The following is a 22,932-nucleotide window of genomic DNA, read 5'->3' on the forward strand; positions in this document are numbered from 1 at the left end:
GAGGTCCCCTCAGGCTCTTTTTTATAATTATTTTATAAATATTAATAATTACACAATAAAAGTAGGGTCCCCCCCAAATTGGATCACCAGCCAAGGTAAAGCGGACAGCTGTGGTCTGGTATTCTCAGGGTGGGAAGGTCCATAGTTATTGGGCCTTCACAGCCTAAAAATAGCAGGCCGCAGGCACCCCAGACGTGGCGCATCCACTAGATGCGCCAATCCTGGCGCTTCACCCCAGCTCATCCCGTGCCCTGGTGCAGTGGCAAACGGGGTAATAAATCGGGTTGATACTAGCTGTAAAGTCACCTGAGATCAAGCCCAGCAGTTTGTGATGTCATGGCGTCTATTAGATACCCAACATCATAAACTGTCAGTACTAACAAAAAAAAAAAATCGACAAAAGAAATTTATTTGAAAAAACAGTCCTCAAAACATTTCCTCTTTCACCAATTTATTGTAAGAAAAAAAATAAAGGGGTCCCATGACGACTCTGGACCGTCTAGAATATGGGGGGGAGACACTCAGGGAACGTATCCCCCATTTTCTAGGAGTGCGGACCCTTCATGTGAGGAGTGTGGGTGCAATGAATCTGCACTCACTCTCCCTGGGTCCACAGCAGCAGAGTCCATGTCGTAATGGTTGCTACCAAAGCTGCAATGCCCTGCTCATGAGGTAAGGGCATGCCTAATCAGGAGAACTACTGTAGAGGAAGCTCTGCTCACTGGTATATAGGTGCTCAGAGGTAATAATAGATAAAATTAGTGAGTAACCTCGGCACTCTAAATCTCCCAGACTAAGTCAGTAAGTCACAACGGATAGTAATTCATCACTCTTTATTGGTCCGTATTAAGAAAAAAAATGTTTCCATAAGCATATATGTTTTTGTCCAAAACAAGTTACAAATGACGTTTCGGCCTGAGCCTTCATCAGATTGGACTTATCTGCATGTAATCATGAAAAATGACAATAATCAGTATCACATAAGAGTGAGAGAACAATAACATAAACTCGAACAATGTAGAGGTACAATTGGGATGCAGCAAAAAAATTGCAACACAGCAAGAAATGAAACACATGATACAAATGTCATAATACAGTACAAGGACAATATAGTAATGACAAATATGGGGTCAGAGTAGGCTTAGACAGCTCTGGTACGAAAGAGATGTCAATCATAAAGTAACATGTGCAGTAGGTGTAGAGCTACACTATGCATGGCAGAGCTAATGGGTAGACCGACCATAGAAAAAGAACGGAGAAAAAGTGGAGAAAAAGTGGAGAAAAAGTGGAGAAAAAATGGAGAAAAAAATGCAGAAAAAGTGGAGAAAAGGTGGAGAAAAAGTGGAGAAAAAGTGGAGAAAAAATGGAGAAAAAGTGGAGAAAAAAATGGAGAAAAAGTGGAGAAAAAGTGGAGAAAAAGAGGAGAAAAAATGGAGAAAAAATGGAGAAAGAGTGGAGAAAAAATGGAGAAAAAAATGGAGAAAAAGTGGAGAAGAAGTGGAGAAGAAGTGGAGAAGAAGTGGAGAAGTGTTTGTTCATGCCAGATGGGAGATAAATAATTTTTTACCGGCGATGTCATTTACTGTAACGTGATCATCGGTGTACGGTGTATACCTGTGATCACGTGAGCGGGGACCGGAAAAACCGTCCTGAATCATGATCTCCAGGGTCTCAGCTAGCCCTGAAACCCCGGAGATTTTCTGACGCCGGGGGGCGTTATTCACTTATTTCTGCCTGCTGTTTATAAACGGCAGATCAGAATAAGGCTACATTAACACGACCGATCCATTTTTGCGGTCTGCAAAAAACAGTCCGTTTTTTTTCACGGGTGCATCCGTGTGGCATCCGTTTCCGTTCCGTAGACGGTCTGTATGTCATCTGTTTGTCATCCGTGTGCCTTCCGTTTTTTTGTGTATTGCAAAATAACTGAAGGAGGGTAAATGCATAAATTTACCCAGGATCCATAGCTTCATCCTACATGAGGCAGTCACATGTTCACTCCAGTGCCATTTTCTACTGCTTTTCACAGCGTAGAGCTCTCTGGTGATTTTCTTGTGCACTTCATATCAGTCTTTTCTGTCATTATAATGGCAGAAAGACACCTAATGTCCCACTCTCCTGCATTTTGTAATTTTGCACCCTTTGGTGCCTTTCATGTGACACTAAGGGGTGCTTAGCTTTGTATTTAGCCAAAAAAATGAAAAAAAAAATGACGTAGGGTTCCCCCTAGTTTTGTAGCCAGCTAGGGTAAAGCAGACGGCTGCAGCCTGCAGACCACAGCTGGCAGCCTCACCTTGGCTGGTAACCCAAAACTGAGGGCACACCACGCTGTTATTTTAAATTAAATAAATAATTAAAAAAAAAACCACATAGGGGTCCCCCTAAAATTGGATTACCAGCCAAGGTAAAGCAGACAGCTGGGGTCTGATATTCTCAGACTAGGGAGGTCCATGGTTATTGGACTCTCCCCAGCCTAAAAATAGCAGGCCGCAGCCGCCCCAGAAGTGGCGCATCTATTAGATGCGCCAATTCTGGTGCTTCGCCCAAGCTCATCCCGCGCCCTGGTGCGGTGGCAAACGGGGTAATATATGGGGTTAATACCAGATGTGTAATGTCACCTGGCATCAAGCCCTGGGGTTGGTGAGGTCAGGCGTCTATCAGATACCCGACATCACCAACCCAGTCAGTAATAAAAAAAAATAGACGACAAACACATTTTTATTTGAAAAAACACTCCCCAAAACATTCCCTCTTTAACCAATTTATTAGAAAGAAAAACAAATCCAATCCAGGTCTGGTGTAATCCAAGGGGTTGCTATGACGATCCACACTGTCCCAGTCAATGAAGAGCAGAATGTTCCCCATTGGCTGGGAGAGCAGTGCAGTGACCTGAGCTAACATCAATGGGTCAGCCCAGGTCACTGCAGGGCATGACAAGTGCTGCTGTCAGCGAGGTACATTATCTGCGCTGATCTCCTGCACTGACAGCACCTGTCACTGAGTTCAATGACCGCCGCCTTCACAGCCAAGTATCGCGAGAGGCCCGTGACGTCACCGCTAGTCAGTCTCGGGTCGGAAGCGAGAGAAGGTGATGTGACAAGCGGCGGCCATGGAGGACAGTGACAGCGCTGAGGTCGGGATGGCGGGACTTCATCACCGCAGGTAAGCCGAGCGGGACCATGTGTGCAGAGTGCAGTGTGCAGAGTGTGTGTGTGTGTGTGTGTACGTGTGTACATGCCGCGGGCAGGAGGGGATGGAGCGAGCTGAGCGGGGAAGTGTGGGCTTCCTGCACGTAACTAGGATAAACATCGGGTTACTAACCAAAGCGCTTTGGTTGGATACCCGATGTTTATCTTGGTTACCAGCTTGTGGCAGGCTGCCAGCGATGGCTCCTGCACACTGTAGCTGTAAAAAACCCTGCTTTTTGCTGCTAGAACCGTTCTCGAACGTATCTAGAACTATCGAGCTTTAGCAAAAAGCTGGAGTTCTAGTTCGATCTAGAACAGCCCCCAAAATCACTCGAGCCGCGAACTGGAGAACCTCGAACCGCGAACCGCGCTCAACTCTAATTATAATGCAACCCTCATAGTCCTTCATATCATATAATGCAGCCCCAATAGGCCTTCATACAGTATATTATAATACACTTCCCATAGTCCTCCATATAGTATAATGCACCTACATAGTCCTCCATGTATTATAATGCAACCCCAAAGTCTTGCATATAGTTTAATGCGCCCCTGTAGTCATCCATGTATTATAATGCACTCCATATTCCCCCATATAGTATTATGTAGCCCTCATATAGTATTATGCAGCCAAAATATACCGGTAGATTAATGTAGCTAACATGTAGCATTATGCACCCCCATATAGCACTATGCAGCCTCATAGTTTTATGCACCCTCATGTAGTATGCTGTCCCAATATCATTTAATGCACCCCCATAGTCTGCTAGCCACCGTAATTAAATACATACTCACTTCTCCTCGTGCCCCCATCTCCTCAGCGTGTCCACTGTTCTGCACCTCTCCAAATCTCAGTACAGCAGATGCGCAGTAGTGATGTCATCGCGCACCACTGTGCTGAGCTGTCAAAGTGCTGCAGACACAGCGGGAGAATTATGAAAGAGGCAGCACACCACTCACTCTCTCATCATTGCTTTCAATTGTATTGTCAGCTGTGATCTGATTCAATTGAAAGTGTGATCCTCGGTGGGGGGGCCTGCGGAGAATGGTGCCAGCACTGGCACTGGGCTCTATAGCGGTCACGGGACCTGCAGCCATTGGTGGCATGCCTTTGCCTTTAACATGATCTTTAAAGCAGATCTGCTTCAAAACTCACGGTAATAAAAAGTGTGAACATATCGTACAGGGGTTTTCCATGAACAAAGTTCATTTTAATCAATGGATCTTGGAATAATAGTATTTTCCACAATTGGATGTGTTTTACAAAATGTTTCTATGTCGAGATAATCTTATAAATATGCCCCTGCTATGTACTGTGTAATGGCCGTGTCTGACTGTACAGGACATGGTCAGGACATGGTCTGATCACACCACATTTCCTGGGCCGGGGAAAAAGTAAAAAAGTATATAAATATTACAGCACAGGATCATAGCTGTTTATTTTTTGTGAGGTAAAACAAATATTTTTAAAAAATGTTTTACCTCAAAGAAAGACTAATTTGTGATCCCGTGCTCAAATGTCTTTATACTCTTTTGCGTCCCCCCAGCCCAGGAGTTGTGAGCACCATGCATGATGAGAAAGAAAACTGCACATCAGTCTCATGCGAGCTATATCTACTTGTGTTATGGTGGTCTCTTTGCATATAGAGACCTGTGACAAGTCCAGGGCCTGAGTCTCACTCTGTTTGGAGATTTAATATTAAATGTGTTTCTTTCCTTTCTTGCTGAAAGGGTTAAGGTCAGTTTTGTTGCCAGCAGTTTTCCAGCAGCTTCTGTTTCCTGGCCTTAGGTGTTTCCGGTTGGTGACCACTGCCTTCCCTTATATTTGGTCACATTTCCCAGTAGAGGGTGCTGGTTATTCTGAATCCATTCTGAAGCTAGGCCTGGAAGTGGAAGGAGCTGCTGGAGCCCTTGCTGTCAGAAGCAGTGTAGACTGCAGTCCGTGTGTCTGACTACAGCCATGAAGTTGGATCTTGTCCTTTGTTGTTTCCTCTGTCTATTGTAACTTCCCTTCATGTTGTTTTAGTGCAGCGGTGAAATTAGTGTTCCCTCTTGCCAGCTAACTAGACAGGTTTATCTCAAGGCTTCCTAGGGTTTCAGGCATCCTGCTTGGTGACAGGTGCCTAACCTTTATAGGGCTAGCTAGGAGTGCAGGGTGCAGCTACAGTTGAGTGCAGGAGGTGTCGCATCATACTCCTCCCTAGCACCAGGGCCCTCCGTTGTTAAAGTGTCTCCAGGGTACCACTTGTTTGTTGTGGTGAACCCTTTGTTTGTTGTGTGTCCCGCCATGTGCCGGACCTTCCCCAAGTCCGTGCCTGACACCTTGGCAGAGCACAGTTAGCTTGAGATAATATCGCTACTTGGTTACTATGTAATCTAGCAAGACTTTGCATCTACCGATCATCGTCTCAAGGAAACTTGCTCCTATCTAGTGTCTGCGACCACTGATCATCCTGTCAAGGAAACTTGCTCCTATCTCGTGTCTGCACTCACTGATCATCCTCTCAAGGAAACTTGCTCCTATCTACTGTCCTGTTTACATCAACCCAGGGTGAATCACTCCATCTCTAGAAAGCACCTCCATCCAACCATATTAAAAATTGTGAAAAGCATGGCTCACATCCTCTTAAAGGGTTGTTATATAACTACTATGTACCCTATCTCTAGTGTTTTGCTCACATTTTTTTCTCCATTGGCTTTACCAAGTCCATCAACAGTCTCTGAACCACCCAACTACCACCTACTGTGAGGAAGGCGTAGATCCAGATCCTGGCTAGATGTGAACACCATATGTAGTGTAATGCTTGAGATTGCGAGGATGGTGACCCACATAAGAGGTGTAAGCATGTTGTGGTCTTATAATTTGCAGCCCCCCATGTAGTAAAGCTCGTTAGTTATCGCTTCAGACTGACAGTTGTATTTTCCAAAGTGACTGTGCAGCTTCCTGACCACTGTAGGTGTCCTATTCACATTACGCCATATAATGGTATCAAACTGAGGGGCAATGAAAGGTCAGAGAGCATTTTCTTCATCTGATAATTGGTTTCTGTTTGTTTGAGCTTCATTGTTTTCTATTAGTTTTATCCAATAGATTATGAATAGGAGATTAACATAATTAACTTTCAACGTAAAATATCATCACAAGAGATCGTCGCGGAATTGTAGGTTTCTTGGAAGATCAAATTTATATACTGAAACCCAAAGAAACCAATAAGATTTCATAAGCTTCAGTACTGGGTACTGCTAAAACCCTGATATACAGACAGTACTTTATACCATTTCACTAAATAAGGCTCATAATGTGCATGGTAATAAAATCGGAAATAAAGGATAAAGCAGAAGGCGGACGCGTTATTGCGATCTTTCCTCGTATGGCTAGTAAATAAGTTTTACATTTATGATGAATTAGGAGATTACATAATACAATGGGTTCTTCTACATTATAAAGATTGCTAATAAAACCCCCTGCAGAATCTAATTACCTGGGCTTTATGATTGTATATGGAGCCGCTGTGATTTCTTTGCTTTCTTAAGGAATGTAGAAGAAAAATGCCTAGCAATGCGACCTTCTTTAAAGAGCATTTCTATATCACTATGGGTACTGTGTTACGATAATGTGAAAAAACTGTTCATCCATTACATATTGCACGGTGAATGAAGAAGAAAGTATACAAAGACTATCTTTGATTAGTAAATTAGGAGACATTTCTCTTAAAGTTCCTTACCCTTTTGGACAAGCAGGTGTAAGTTAAACAGTTTATTAGACATGATAAACTCATAATTAATAATAATAATAGTTTCCTGGGCAGATCATAAATGTCTGCAGTTACTGTATTGTAAGTTTCGATTGCAAAATTCTGAAAGTGTGCAACATGCATACTCTCAGGATTCCCTAGTATTGCCAGCTTTTGTGGTCATCATCACGTGTCCACAAGCATAGTTTCTGTGATGTGCTGACTAGCTTCTTATCTGCTTCTCCTGATAGAACATTTAGAGATGAAGGGAAAGTTGCTAGTTGGAATGTGACTACCTATATGCAAATCAAACTGGCAGTACAGTGGAATCTTGACAGTGTACAGCAGCTGCAAAAGCAAACAAGATTCTTGGGTGTATAAAAAGAGAGATTAGATCCCGTGATCCCAACGTATTGTTACCCCTCTATAAATCACTTGTAAGGCCACATCTGGAATATGGGATTCAGTTTTGGGCTCCACATTTTAAAAAGGACATTCAGAAGTTAGAGTCAGTTCAAAGGCGGGCAACTAGACTACTACAAGGGATGGAAGGCCTCCCATATGATGACAGGTTGAAAAAGTTAGATATGTTTAGCTTAGAAAAAAGACGTCTCAGAGGAGATCTCATTTACATGTATAAATACATGTGTGGTCAATATAAAGGACTGGCACATGACTTATTTCTTCCAAAGACAATACTAAGGACCAGGGGGCATTCACTGCGAGTGGAAGAAAAGTGATTCCAGCAGCTAAATAGGAAAGGGTTCTTTACAGTTAGAGCAGTCAGACTGTGGAATGCCGACCACAAGAGGTAGTAATGGCAGATACTATAACAGCTTTCAAAAAAGGGCTGGATGATTTCCTCAGTACACACAACATTGTTGGTTATAAATGACTTAGTGACCAAATGTAGAACTGGTGGAGGAAGGTTGAACTAGATGGACCTAGGTCTTTTTTCAACCTTAGTAACTATGTAACTACATATTCCACAGTGTCAGAGAATTCTGCAATCTGCAGTCACTCTATGTATAATTTTTTGTTAATCCTGGAAAACTCCATTAAATATATGTACTATATAGAAAACATGTTGGGAATTAAAATCACATTGATAATCAGGTAATGTGGTTGTTAAATAAGTCTTAAAACTCTAATTGCATATGTAATAAAGGGTTTGTCTGCTACGTCTGCTACTTTAAAGGGAACATGTAACCAGATTTGGCCCCTATAAGCTACAGCCACCATCAAAGAGCACTTACATATAGCATTCTAGAATACTGTATATAAGAACCCAGGCCACTCTGTAGAACATAAAAAACACCATTATTATACTCACCTAGGGGCCGGTCCAGTCCAATGGGTGTTTGCTGCTTTTGGTCCGGCGTGTCCTACATCTTGTGCGATCGCCATCCTCTTTCCATGCCCCGTGTGTATGATGCGTCCTGTGTCTTCCACACAGAGGCCTGTATTGCGTTCCTGCATATGCACACTTTAATCTGTCCTGCGGAGGGCAGAGCAAAGTACTGTAATGCGCAGGTTCAAGGAAAAGTCAAAGACCGCCCGCGCATGTGTTCTACAATACTATGATCTGCCCTCAGCAGGTCAGATCAAAGTGCGCATGTGCAGGAGCGCAATTATGGCCTCTGTGTGGATGACACAGGATGCATCTTACACACGGGGAATGAAAGGAGGATGGTGATCGCACAAGATAGAGGAGGTGGCGGACCGAAGAGCAGCGACGCCCATTGGACCAGGCCACCCTCCCCCAGGTGAGTAATCTAAAGGTATTTATTTAAGTTCTACAGAGCGGTCTGGCCTCTTATATACAGTATTGTAGAACGCTGTATACAAGGGCTCATGGTGGTTGCCGCAGCTCATAAGGGAAAAACCTGATAACAGGTTCCCTTTAACATCGATGGCCTATCTTATGATAGGACATCGATACTAAATCGATTGGGGGTTTGACACCTGACACCCCTACTCATCAGCTGGTGGATTCGAGTAAGGACGGACATGTATTTCCTAGCTATGACCACTATTCGGTTGACAAATCTGTGCAGCTCCATAACTGATCATATCCAGCCAATGTGGGCGCCAGGAACAGCTGATCACTGGGTTTGTGGGGTGTTGCAATCTATCAATCTGGTATTGATGACCTATCCTAAGGATAGGCCATCAATATTAATGTACAGGAAAACCCTTGAATTTGCAGTACCCAGATATAACAGAATGGGTTTTCAGGGCTGTTAGCATTTTGTAATTACTGTTCTCAGAAAAAAAATGCAGGTAAACATAATGTTCAGTAATATGATAGAAACAAATGAAATGACAACTGTACAGCTTTTAATAGCTTGGCTAATTTCATAATCCCATATTATGCATTCTTTTCAGATTATTGCCTATCAGCCTTATGGGAAGTCAGTGGATTGGTGGTCTTATGGGGTTTTACTGTACGAAATGCTGGCAGGACAGGTATGAGTTTTTCATACGTTGTTCTTCATATTACCCTGACACTATTGAGGGATGATTGTTTCAAAACAGCTAAGCATGTTATAAATTACAGAACCATGGTGTTCCGGTTCTATATGCTGTTACAGCTGACGCCAGAGTTGATCATTGATGGTATTGTCCATGTCAAAGTTTTGAACAACCCCATTAAAATTGATCTTTATTTTCTCTTTTTATTACAAAAGCCCCCATTTGATGGAGAAGATGAGGATGAGTTATTCCAGTCCATCATGGAGCAGACTGTATCGTATCCAAAGTCTCTGTCCAGAGAAGCTGTCTCTATATGCAAAGGGGTAAAAATGTATTTACATATCCTTATTATTAAAGGGATTCTATGGAAATCCCTGACTTTTCTCAACCGGTACTGTAACGGCATGCATGTAGTTACTTTATTCTTGTAAAGTGTTTTATGTACTTTAAGTTTATTTTTTAAACCTTTCTTAATTCCACAAAGTCACATTTCCTGATGAGGTAAGACTAGTTTGGTTGGGTTGTTTCTTGCCCAAGACTAGTCCTGCTGTAATCATACTCCATGATATAATGAGTATTCTATGCAGGTTGTCAGGATCCAAGGATCCAAACTGGGACCTCCTTATTAGCATACAAGATCATTTTTAAAAGCTTGCAAATTAAGTAAGCACATGACATATTGTCTTAAAGGAATATATGTGTACTGGGAAAGCAAAACTGTTGCGAACGCTGCCACATTACCAAAAACAGTCCATATAAAAACAATCCTCTAAAATTGGAGGTGCCAGTAACTTTGCAGACCAAAAGCATTGAACAATTGGAAAAAAAAGGAAATTATGACACATCCACTGAAAATAAAAAATAACCTAAAAGATAAAATAATAAATAAATAAAATGAAAATAAAAAAGCTTTTTTTCTTCTTTATTAGAAAGCCATTAAAAGGATATAAAAAATGTAATCCCCATTGGGTACAGATGTATGCATTCCTGGCGGGCGGTCACAGTACCCATAGTCATAGTCTTTCTAGCAAAGAAGACATTTTAGTGGTTGTGCCATCAATTTCTTTTTATCCAAGTGTGTTCACTGTTACAGAAGAAGTTGGGAACAGACAGGAGACATGATGGGTTCCCTTTAAGTTTCTACATAGAATTATATTAGAACTATCTAGTATTTTATTTTTGAAATTTTTCTGAAAAAGGTTGAATTTTGTTAAAGAAATAGATAAAAAAAGTTAAAAAATGTTTTTGCTATATCTACACCGCATGTTGCTACCACATTTGACTTTCTGTACCTATACCTACCTACTTAGCATTTCTTATTGTGCCCCTTTTGCTAAGTTTTAAATAAATCAAGATTAATAGATTCTCAAAAATAAATTATAGTATTGTATATATTGAACACATTACCAATTTTCTAAGCAAATATATTTATAAAGGTGCTATTGATATGAATTTCTCACCAGATATCAGTAACAACTCATTCAATCCATAGAGAGAAAGAAATCAAACCATATATGTCCATTAATAAAATTATGTGTAAAGTAATATCGAGAAGTGAGACAGGGAAAAAGGATTGAACACATGAAGAAAGAGAGGTGCAAAGATCCATGGAAAGTCATGTCACCATCTGAAATCTATCAGTAATTAGAAAACAATCCCCTCACTTACTGAAAAAAACTAGCAGCAGATTCTACAGACAACCTAGAAAAATGTTTCATCACCAACGTGCCTCACAAGAAGCATCTCATGATGTGTAAAACCAGTGAGACATCTCAAGAACTCTCAACATTATTGTTGCAAAACAGCTGATGGAATTAGATAGAGAAGAATTTCATAACTACTGAAGGTTCCAGTGAGCTTTGTTGGAACCATAATCCGAAAGTGGAATGAACATCATTTCACCATAAACTGGCCACTACCAGGTGCTTCCTGCAAGATTTCAGACAGAGCAATGAAAATAATCAGAACAATTGTCTAAGAACCGAGGACCACTTGTGGGGAGCTACAGAAAGACCTAGAATCAGGAGGTACAATTGTTTAAAAGAAAACAATAAGGTGTGCACTCAACCTCCATGGACTCTAAGTACGCTCACCACAAAAGACTCCATTGATGAACAAAAACCATGTTCAAGTGGATTTAAAGTTTTCTCAACAACATTTAGACAAGCCTGTTAAATACTTTGAAAATATAGTCTGGTCAGATAACAAAAAATGAACTCTTTGGATGTCATAGTACACACCAAGCTTGAAGGCTGGAGGTTGAAAAACACTGCATATCAACCTTTAAACACCATACCAGCAATGAAGTTTGGAGGGAGGAACATTATGGAATGGGGTTGTTTATCATCATATGACACTGGAAAACTTAATGTCATTAAAGAAAGGATCACACCTGAGCAATGCATGCCACTAGTTTCTCCGAGAGGCGTCTTGAAGCTATCATTGCCAACAAAGGCTTTAGTGCGAAGTACTAAATGAATTTCAGTAAGCGTGTTCAATAATTTTCCCCTTCTCATTTCCCATTTCCCATTATTACAATTCACAAAATGTATGGACATCTATAATTTGATTTCTTTGCCTGTGAAATTCATGTCAATAGCAACGTTCGAAAAAATATCTACTTAGAAAATGGGTGACGTGTTCAACACTTATTTTACCCACTGTATAGCACATCACTAATCTCAGTCGCAGCAGTTTAATATTATCTCTAATAAGAACAGCATCAATTTGAGTCAATGTTCTGCCTAGTCACAAATGATTAAGAGGGATAATTTTTGGACCGGTTTTTAATTTAAAAAGAAAAGAAAAAATGAAAAGTCTGTTAATAAAAAGACCAACTTTTCTAACATCTTAAATTAGGAGAGGCTTTCATCCCAAGTAACAACCTAGTTGACACCTTTGAACTGACTGTAACTTATTAATATCCTTTAATTGGCCTTGCCTGTCAGAAATAAGTTAACAATTCTTACAGGATTGTCAGTATAAAAATGTAGCTTTAGACCTCTTTGCTTCTTTTTTTCCAGCCTCACTCCACATTCCCCTCTTGATATCCTATTGAGAAGTTCACTTTTAGCTACCAATATCATACATATTACAACTAAATCTATTGATATGGGAAACACTTTTATAGGGTACAGGAGTGGGTACAGACAGAAGAGGCCCCTGTGCAAGAACAGAATATAGGCCCATCGCAGTCCAATTACTCATCATAATGCAAAATTTGAATTGCTTTAGAGGTGGTAGTGGCCCACCTACCAGTTGAGCCCTTTTTTGGCAGCACAGGTTGCCCCTATGGAATGCTCACTCATCAATGGGAATAAAGTTTCTCCTACATCTTTAAAGTAATACTAAATCAAGACATGTTTAAATAAAATGAGAAATTTAGTTTCCTCAACTCTTTGCTACTCTCCAGCATTCTCTGGAGTAAGTTGTGGAAAAATCTGATCCTGCAGATAACATGCGTTAAGGGTGCTTTACACGCTGCGACATCGCTAACGATTTATCGTCGGGGGTCACAGTGTTTGTGACGCACATCCGGCGTCGTTAGCGACATCGCAGCGTGTGACACGTACGAGCGACCTTCAATGATCGCAAAAGTGGTAAAAATCGTTGGTGTTGGAGAGGTCGTCCAAACACCAAATATCGTTGTCTGGTGAGTAGCGATGCTATTCATCGTTCCTGCACATCACACATCGCTATGTGTGACACGGCAGGAGCGACAAACATCTCCTTACCTCTGTCCATCGGAAAAGAAGGAAGGAAGGAGGTGGGTGGCATGTTCCAGCCGCTCATCTCCGCCCCTCCTCTGCTATTGGACAGCTGCCGTGTGACGTCGCAATGACGCCGCACGAACCGCCCCCTTAGAAAGGAGGCGTTCACAGGCAACAGCGACGTCGCAGGGAAGGTAAGTAGTGTGACGGGTTTTAGCGATGTTGTGCACCACGGGCAGCGATTTGCCCATGACGCATAACCGACAGGGGCGGGTACGCTCACTAGTGATATCGGTACCAATATCGCAGCGTGTAAAGTACCCTTTAGTTTCATACCGATCAGGGGAACATAGTTGACCTCTTGAGGCAGTAAGAAATATTTCTCAGTTGTAATTGTAATATTAAACAAAAATTGTGTCATGTTAAAGGCGATTAAGAGAGGGAGTGGAGCAATAGTTTTTCTTTTTTTTCTTTTCTTTTTGTGCACTTTCTGTATTTAGTGTCTTCAAAAGACTGATGTCCAAGTGAGATGTCCCTTAAAAGTTGAGTTTATGTCACTTTACACAGTGAGATAGCCTCCACTTCATATGTAATAGATTTTATCAAAGACATATGTTTATTTATCATGTATTTTTAGGTGAAAGTAAAAAATATTACCTTTTTATTAAATAGAAGAAAATGTGTATGTGTTTGCTGTATGTGAGTGATGACTCATGAAATAGATTGAAAGGCATACTTACATATAGACAGGCTAATATCTGTTGCTTTTTTTATAATTATTTTGATAGTTACTTACAAAACATCCTCTAAAGCGACTTGGATCTGGCTGTGATGGGGAACGGGATATACGTGATCACGCATTTTTCCGTTGGATTGATTGGGAACGTTTAGAGCGCCTAGAGATCCAACCGCCTTTCAAACCTCGTCCTGTAAGTTACAAAACTTTTCCAAATATATTTCTATACATATGAGGAAGAATGTTCTGAAAGTTATCCCAACTTTAGTGACAAATTTTGAATTGAGAGCCAGAAGATCACTTTAAAGAGAGAATTTAGTGTGTCTATCTAAAATGGAGGGCTAGATGTTGAATTTGGCAAAATTTAAATTTAGCTAAATTAAGCAAAACATGGCCCCAAAAATAATTGCCAAATGTCACAATTAAAAAAAATTGTAAAACTCCTTTAAGATGCAAATTATACATAGTGTATATAAAAAGATGTTGGTTTTGCACAGGTTTCTGATTGTACATTTTTCAGAAGACCAAGGAACTTGTCAAAGCATCAGGGTAAAAATCACAAAGCAATATGCCTTGGAAATGGAAAATGGACAGCAAAACAAATGAAAAATAAATAGGTAGAAACAGGAGTCAATGTTTATGACAAAACTGTAAGAAATCAACTGAGTGAAATTACATTTACAGATAGAAAATGAAAAAACAAAAACAAAAAAAACACTACTAACACCTCAACAGTCGAAAACAAGGTTACAGTGAGAAGCAATCAGAGAGAGTGGATGATTAGATGAAAGTGATATTCAGTAATGAATCATGGCAAGTAATGAGTGATGATGCTGGAATTTTTGTATGGTGCCGTTCTAACGATATCAATCAAGATAGTTTCCTGAATAAAGCAATCAAATTTCCGTACTCATTTATGATACGTGCCACATAACAGACCAGGGAAGATGGTGATCATTATGTTAACAGTCAATGCACAGGTGTTTATAGACATTTTGGACACTTTTCTTAATCTATCGATAGAAAATAAGAATAAAGAAGAGTAAGTCATTTTTATATGAATGATAATGCATCTTCTCTGTAGAGCAAACAGCATTAAATCTTTTCTTCAGGTAAATAATATAAACATAACTAGTAAACATTCTGATCCAATTAAGCATTTGTGGTTAAAATTAAAAATGTTGGATCCTGCAAAGTTGATCTGTCAACTATTCTTCTGGAAAGTTGAAATCGCCTGATAGTCACGGTCATCTCCCTGCTTTTCAAAGATTAGTGACAGGTTTTGGAGCCTCCCATTTCCATCTGAGAGTCCACATTTAAACCGTTTCCTTTCTTTTGATGTTTTATGAGTTAAGTTTGGTTGCCATCAGCTCATAGCAGTGCAGGTCAGCTGTAGCTTCTATAAGCCCATGCCCCCTTAGTTTAATTTGATAGAATTCATTCTATTCTGGCCATCCTGGTGGAAGGAGCTGCTGGGGTACTGTCCTGTGCACATCCAATTACTACTTTGGAGTCCGGCTCAGCGAAGGAGTTGAAAAACTCCATATATGGATGCTAGGGAGCTCAGGATACAGCTTGAGGTGAGTTCAGTAGGTGTCACCTCTCCCTAGCTGCAGGGCCCACCATTGTATAAGTCCCCTATTGTCCCCCGTTGTCCCCCTTGCTCGTTGAGTATTTTGTAGTGTGTCAGATGCCCTTAGATCTGAACTTCGATGTCACGCAGTGCTCTTGGACATCATCATTTCCAAGCGTAACACTGATATAGAATATTGTTTATTGTTAGTCAAGCCATTGCCTTGGAGAATTCAGACTTTCATAAAAGTCCAAGAAGGAGCAACAAAATAATCATTAGAGATGAGAGATCTGTTAAATTTACGTTTAGACAGAATCACTCAATTCTTCCAACAGATTTGATTCCATCTTAATAAAGCACTGCCATTTATATTATTTTTAATAAATGTGTGTATGTAATGTTGTTTGAGTTTATCAATATACACTCCTGTTGTTGCTTTCTTCAGGATTCAGCTCTGTTCTGCTCCTCTTCTCAGTGACGTCACAACTATGCAGACTGTCCGAGTCATGCTGGACTCTGCGTGACCTAGAAGTGGCTTTTACAATGTAAGTCTATGGTTCATCAGAACGAGGTGGCATAGACTTGCATTTTAAGAGAGATTAGGTCTAACATAAAGCATATAGTGAGCAGGCTAGTCAAATTGTGGTGACGTCACTGAAAATAGGAGCAGAACGGCACTGCACACCGAGAGAGCTGTGGTAGGTGAGTACCGTATTTTTCGCTTTATAAGATGCACCTGATTATAAAACGCACCCCCAAATTTGGTGAAGGAAAAGAGAATTTTTTATTTTTAATGTAAAATGGGGTCTGTCTTATAATGCCAGTGTCCGTCTAACAAATCATATAGGGTATATGTCCCTCATAGCCCCCCCATCCTAAAATTAGCCCCCTTAATCTGGATATGGCTCCCTTATATTGAATATAGCCCCCTTGTGCTGGCACACATCCCCCAGTGATGCCACATGTCCCCTATGGCTGGCAGACGTCCCCTATTGCTGGCACACATCCCCTTATGCTGGCACATGTCTCCTATTGATGGCACACGTCCCCCTGTACTAGCACATGTCCCCTATTGCTGGCACACATCCCCTACAGCTGGCACAGGTCTCATATAGATGGCACACGTCTCCTACAGCTGGTACAGGTCTCCTATGGATTGCACACGTCCCCTTGTGCTGCCCATGGCCCCCTATGAAAGGCACACGTCCCCCTGTGCTTCCAATGGCCATATATGGATGGCACACATCCCCCTGTGCTGCCCATGGCCTCCTATGGATGGCACACATCCCCCTGTGCTGGCACACGTCCCCTATTGCTGGCACACATCCCCTGCAGCTGGCACAGGTCTCCTATAGATGGCACACGTCTCCTACAGCTGGAACAGGTCTCCTATGGATGGCACACCTCCCCCTGTGCTGCCTATGGCTCCTTATGGATGGCACATGGCCCCTTGTGCTGCCCATGGCCCCCTATGGATGGCACATGGCCCCCTGTGCTGCCCATGGCCCCCTATGTATGGCACACGTCCCCCTGTGCTGCCCATGGCCCCTTATGGATGGCACACATCTCCCTGTGCTGCCCATGGCCCCCTATGGATGGCACACATCCCTCTGTGCTGCCCATGGCCCCCTATGGATGGCACACCTCCCCCTGTGCTGCCCATGGCCCCCTATGGATGGCACATGTCCCCCTGTGCTGCCCATGGCCCCTATGGATGGCACTGGTGTTTGATATGGCCCCCATGCTGCTGCCCATTGTAAAATAAAAAACACTTTACTTATCTTTTCCAGCGCTGTAATGCCGGTGTCTCCCTCCATGTTGCTGAGCTCCTGCACTTCCTGATTCTCGGTACCGGTCATGTAATCAGCACAGCAGAGTGGCATCATCTCTGCGTGCCTGATCACAGCGGTAGCAGGGAGACCAGGGAGATCAGCGCTTGAGGCGGTAAGTAAAGAGTTTTTTATTTTACTATGGGCAGCAGCATGGGGCCATATCTAACACGGGGGGCTCCATGTGCCATCAAAGGGGGGCACAGGCACATATAATATGCACCACTCCCCCAGCCCATCACCGCGGTGCGGTTTCAGCACCACGGTGATGGACAGCGGCAGTGCATATTATATGAGCGGGAGCAGGAGATCTCCCGCTGCCTCCTGCAGCTTTCACCAGCTTTCAGCAGCCTGCCTCAGCCTCCAGCACCACTCCAGAGCTGCCCCCACCTCCCCTGGGCCCTGCAGTATATAATCTGCATATTCAGATTATAAGATGCACCCCCTACTTTCCCCCAAAATTTGGGGGAACAAAAGTGCGTCTGATAAAGCGAAAAATACGGTATATTAATATACGCACACTATATTACATGCATGTATACAAATTTAAAACTTTATGCTTTGAAAAGATTTTTATTTTTATTACGCTAAACACTGTAGGACACCAATATATGATCACATGGGAATCTAACCACTTGGACAACAAGCAACACCAAAAATGGAAGTCCCAAATGCCCCAGTTTAAATGGAATACTGTCACACATGAATGATAACCAGTTTTGATCCACATAGGGAACTTTAGGAACCCCATTTTCAGGATCACCTCAGCTTCCAACAGTTGGACCCGAAGCACTCAGACTTTTATCACCTATCCCAAGTTTGTTTGCAAAGTGATTCGCCAATTTAGTTAGTAAATTAAAATCTGTAATATAATGGTTCTGATTTTCTTATCTTTTTTTTCTTATCTTTTTTTTCTTACAGTGTGGAAAGAGTGGTGAAAATTTTGACAAATTCTTCACTCGAGCAGCTCCAGTCCTTACACCTCCAGACCAGCTGGTCTTAGCTGGTATTGACCAGAGTGAATTTGCTGGATTCACATTCATTAATCCAGAGTTTGTCCATACTAATCCTCATAGTCCAGTTCCCATATCCCTGGTGTGACCACTTGATTTGTACCACAAGGAGCAGAAGGCATTTTCTCTAAGCCCCAATGCTTTGGTCAGCATGGTATACTCCTTGATATTGGCTTTCTTGGCAGTTTATGCCCTAACCCCATCTTCTCCTTCGTTCCATTTTGCATCTTGGAAAACAAGTGTTGTAACGTGCCGTGTGAGGGGGCCAGGATGCAATAGTGAATCCATTCCTTCCGGGACATGACACTGATCTGGCATTTAACTATAATTAGAACATAAGAAAGAGCTAATGAGCAAGTTGTAAGTTTTACCGTAGGGTTGGTCAGTGTCTCGAGGCCATCTGATGAAGAGTCAAGTCGTTGCTTTACTGTTTGCAATGAGGTCACATTGAAGTGGAACACAGTAATCTAATTCAGATGTTGGAACCAGATTGTGAGCCTAGAAGATGAATGCCTGGAGTCCACATTTTGGATGTGAGCTCATACTTGAAGTGCAACTGGATTCAGGATATACAAGAAGCAAATATCTTATTTAGTTTGCACAACCCCCACTTGGAATGGACTTAACACTGCCTGCATCTCTCCCCAAAATTGCATCTAGCACTGCCATGCATGGCCTTTTATTATATTTGTTTGTGTACAATATATCTAAGTGTTATCCTGTTTACGTAGGCACAGGTACTCCCTTCCTCTCTAGGAAGAATGACCCTCGGAAAATGATATATGTATTATATACTTAGATCATCTGCTTTTTGTGCATGGGCTGTAAGAGATCATGCTGTGTGTACATGCTCGCTAGTCTGATCAGTTTCACTGAGTCTTTCTGGACTTGGTGTAGAAATAGTGGCGGGATAACTGGTTTGGGCTTCCATGGATATATTTTGATAAATAATTTCCACGTATTCTGAATATTTTACTTGTAGTGTTTGAGTATTTTGACAAGTATAAGTCAACACTACACAAAGACTGCTGGGTCCAACTTGAAGGAAATGTATGTTTCTTACACGATAATTTATCCATTGGTTTATGATGGGGCTTACCATGAGTAAAGCAGATGAGGTTTTGGTTGTGTGTTGTTAGACCATTGACATAGTAGTGTGATATCATGTTCTTCCACTGCACACTGGTAGATTACTTGGATTTATGAAATCATGCGTTATTACAATAAAGTTATTGTGTTTCTGATGTAATAACAAGCCAATACAAATAACTAGTTCACTCATATCGTCTGAGCTGCTACTTTCTTATTCTGTTCCTTTAAATGGAAGGGAAAGTGCATTAGGGCAATTAATAATAGGGATGTCTAATGAACTATAATGGAAGAGCAGAAGTCTATTCATTCAGCTGGTTGTAAGAAGTCACAATTGTCAAAGGATGGTAATAAAATAATCTTTTTTATGAGATACAAAAAGTATTTTGCATGCAGTCCACTTAAAGGGAACCTGTCACCGGATGTTTATAATACCTAACGGTCAGTGCGGGGCAGACTGGTTGGATGGGCGTCTCCTTTCTCCGGGTCCGTGCCTCCTCTTTCGGCCATCTTTGTCCTTCTTCTGAAGCTAGTGTGGATGACGCGTTCTACGTCATCTACACTAGCCGGCATTGAGGTCCCAGCGGCATTGAGGTCCCGCGCAGGCGCACTACAATACTTTGATTTGCCTTACTCAGGACAGAACAAAGTGCACCTGCGCAGGACCTCAATGTCGGCTTGTGTGTATGACATAGTATGCGTCATCCACATTAGCTTCAGAAGGAGGAAAAAGATGGCCGAAAGAGGAAGCGCGGACCCAGAGAACGGAGACACCCATCCGACTAGTCTGCTCTGCTCTGACCGTTTGGTGAGTATTATAAACATCCAGTGACAGGTTCCCTTTAAGACTGTTCGATTGACCGTCTAAGCCAAAGTGGAGATAACAAGTGTTTATATAGGTTGGAAGTTTTCATTGACTTAAGAGGAACCGGTCACTTTGAATTTGTAGTCCAACTGATGGCAACATGTTATAAAGCAGGAGAAGGTGAACAGATAAAAAGTTTTGTGTTAAAAGATTTTGGAGAAATTGTAATTTACTTATTCTGGGGTTAGGAGACGTTCTCATCAGTGACTGGCATCCATCCCATCTGTATAAGTGTACATACTGAGACAGCTGTAGTGGGTAAGACCGCCAACAGGACTTCCGCCAACAGGACTTCCAACCAAAGAATAAGCAAAATACATTTTCTTTCAAATTTGGTACCATAAAACTATGGGCCCAATTCATCAAGACCAGTGTTGAGGCATGGTGGAGTCAGATGAATGGGTGCATGCCTCTTCATGAATCTGTAGCTTCTAACTATCAGCAAGTTCCTCCATATGCCAGGTCAGAAATCTCACTCGAGTCAGGTATTAGATTGAGATTTCTCTCTTGGGAATACCATCAAGACCAGTGTTGTTCACACCGGTCCTCGTGAGGAGGCGTGGTGGAGTCCAAATAAAGGGGTGCACGCCTCTTCATGAATCTGTAGAGAATGATAAGGAGCAAGTTCCTCCGTGCGCTACATCAGAAATCTCACTCCAGTCAGGTATTAGATTGAGATTTCTCTCTTTGGAATACCAATAAGACCAGTATTGGTCATGCCGGTCCTCATGAGGTGGCGTAGTGAAGTCCAGATGAAGGGGTGCACGCCTCTTCATGAATCTGTAGCGTCTGATGAGCAAGAGCCACCGTGCGCTACGCCAGAAATCTCACTCCAGTTAGAAATAAAATCGAGATTTCTCTCTCAGGAATGCCATGAGTTAGACTCGCTGGGGTATCCCACCCCCACTATGACTTGTTCCCGCTCCAGCTCTGCCCAATTTGTCAGAGCCGGGAGAAACAGGCATGACAAAAGTAGCAAAATCTAAACTTAGTGACTTTTCAAGGCCTTTACGCCAGAATTTTGGCAAGAAATCTTTGATGACTCGGGCTCTTTGTGTCAATTAACTTAGCTTCTTCTGTTTAACATACTGCTGGAAGATCACATTGCACATTTAACATGACAAGTTCCCATTATTGTGGTTGTCTAATTCATTGTAAATAAAGCTTATTGAAATCCATTTTTTTACTTTGTATTATACTCGCTACACTGATTAGGTCCTTGAGCAGTATGACAAAATTGATTGTGGTATTTGTCCATAGAAAATATTTCCTCTTTGGGTATAAAGCCTGCTTTAAAGAAGTTGTCCAGGCTTGGGACAAAATATCTACTGGTATTCTAAGGGGCACTTTGCACACTGCGACATCGCAGGTGCGATGTCGGTGGGGTCAAATTGAAAATGACGCACTTCCGGCATCGCATGCGACATCGCAGTGTGTAAAGGCTGGATGATACGATTAACGAGCGCAAAAGCGTCGTAATCGTATCATCGGTGCAGCGTCGGCGTAATCCATGATTACGCTGACGCGACGGTCCGATGTTGTTCCTCGCTCCTGCGGCAGCACACATCGCTGTGTGTGAAGTCGCAGGAGCGAGGAACGTCTCCTACCGGCCTCACTGCGGCTTCCGTAGGATATGCGGAAGGAAGGAGGTGGGCAGGATGTTTACATCCTGCTCATCTCCGCCCCTCCGCTCTGATTGGCCGCCTGCCGTGTGACGTCGCAGTGACGCCGCACGACCCGCCCCCTTAACAAGGAGGCGGGTCGCCGGCCACAGGGACGTCGCACGGCAGGTGAGTGTGTGTGTGAAGCTGGCGTAGCGATAACTTTCGCTACGCCAGCTATCACCACATATCGCTGCTGCGACGGGGGCGGCCACTATCGCACTCGGCATCGCAGCATCGGCCTGCGATGTCTTAGTGTGCAAAGCCCGCCTAAGACTACAGACTGCTGAATCGTGACAGTGTGTGATGTGCACGTTGTCACAATGTCCTGCTATTGTGGCCAGTCAGATAACTTTATGAATGTTATTTCCAAACTTGAGGTCACAAGACAGCTAGATGTGCTTGGCTTTTCTCCCTAGAAGATAATAGAGAGAGTCCAAATATTTCTAATTGGCATGAGTCTACCACCATGCAAAAATTAAGAACACGAAATCTCCTGTCAGACGCCAGCATGACATGAGGTCATAAATCATGACAGCGTGCACACTACATAGAGTAACTGTAGACGTTTGTCCAAAACCTAGACAACCCCCTTAATTCTATTCCATTAAACATAGAGACTGGCAGTAAAAATAAGCAGTCTTCTCTATTATTCTTTGTTGCTTTTGGTCCTGGTTTTAATGGGCCAACTGGGAAGTTAGTAGAAAGAGGCCAAAACTAATATATATATATATATATATATATATATATATATGCACATACCGTGGGTTCAGACACCTTTAAATTTTTCACTCTCGTTTCATTGCAGCCATTTGGTAAATTCAAAAATGTTCATTTTTTTCTCGTTAATGTGCACTCTGCACCCCATCTTGACAGAAAAAAACAGAAATGTAGACATTTTTGCAAGTTTATTAAAAAAAACCCCTAAAATAGCACATGGTTATAAGTATTCAGACCCTTTGCTCAGTATTAAGTAGAGGCACCCTTTTGAGCTAGTACAGCCATGAGTCTTCTTGGGAATGAAGCAACAAGTTTTTGACACCTAGATTTGGGGATCCT

General features: G+C 42.1%; 1 protein-coding gene across 2 annotated transcripts in view; it reads left to right on the top strand.

Annotated features, from left to right (window-relative positions):
* The window catches only part of PRKCG (protein kinase C gamma), a 763,615-nt gene extending 743,556 nt beyond the window's left edge, over positions 1-20,059 (top strand). For both annotated transcript variants that reach the window (XM_075329229.1, XM_075329228.1), the window contains 4 exons: positions 9,311-9,391; positions 9,613-9,720; positions 13,896-14,036; positions 18,167-20,059. In XM_075329229.1, the coding sequence (XP_075185344.1) occupies positions 9,311-9,391; positions 9,613-9,720; positions 13,896-14,036; positions 18,167-18,346 (510 nt within the window). In that variant the 3' untranslated portion in view covers positions 18,347-20,059. The remainder of the gene's footprint in view (positions 1-9,310; positions 9,392-9,612; positions 9,721-13,895; positions 14,037-18,166) is intronic.
* Positions 20,060-22,932: the final 2,873 nt, after the last annotated feature.

Source organism: Anomaloglossus baeobatrachus, chromosome 11, assembly GCF_048569485.1.
Source record: "Anomaloglossus baeobatrachus isolate aAnoBae1 chromosome 11, aAnoBae1.hap1, whole genome shotgun sequence".
Classification (NCBI taxonomy): domain Eukaryota; kingdom Metazoa; phylum Chordata; class Amphibia; order Anura; family Aromobatidae; genus Anomaloglossus; species Anomaloglossus baeobatrachus.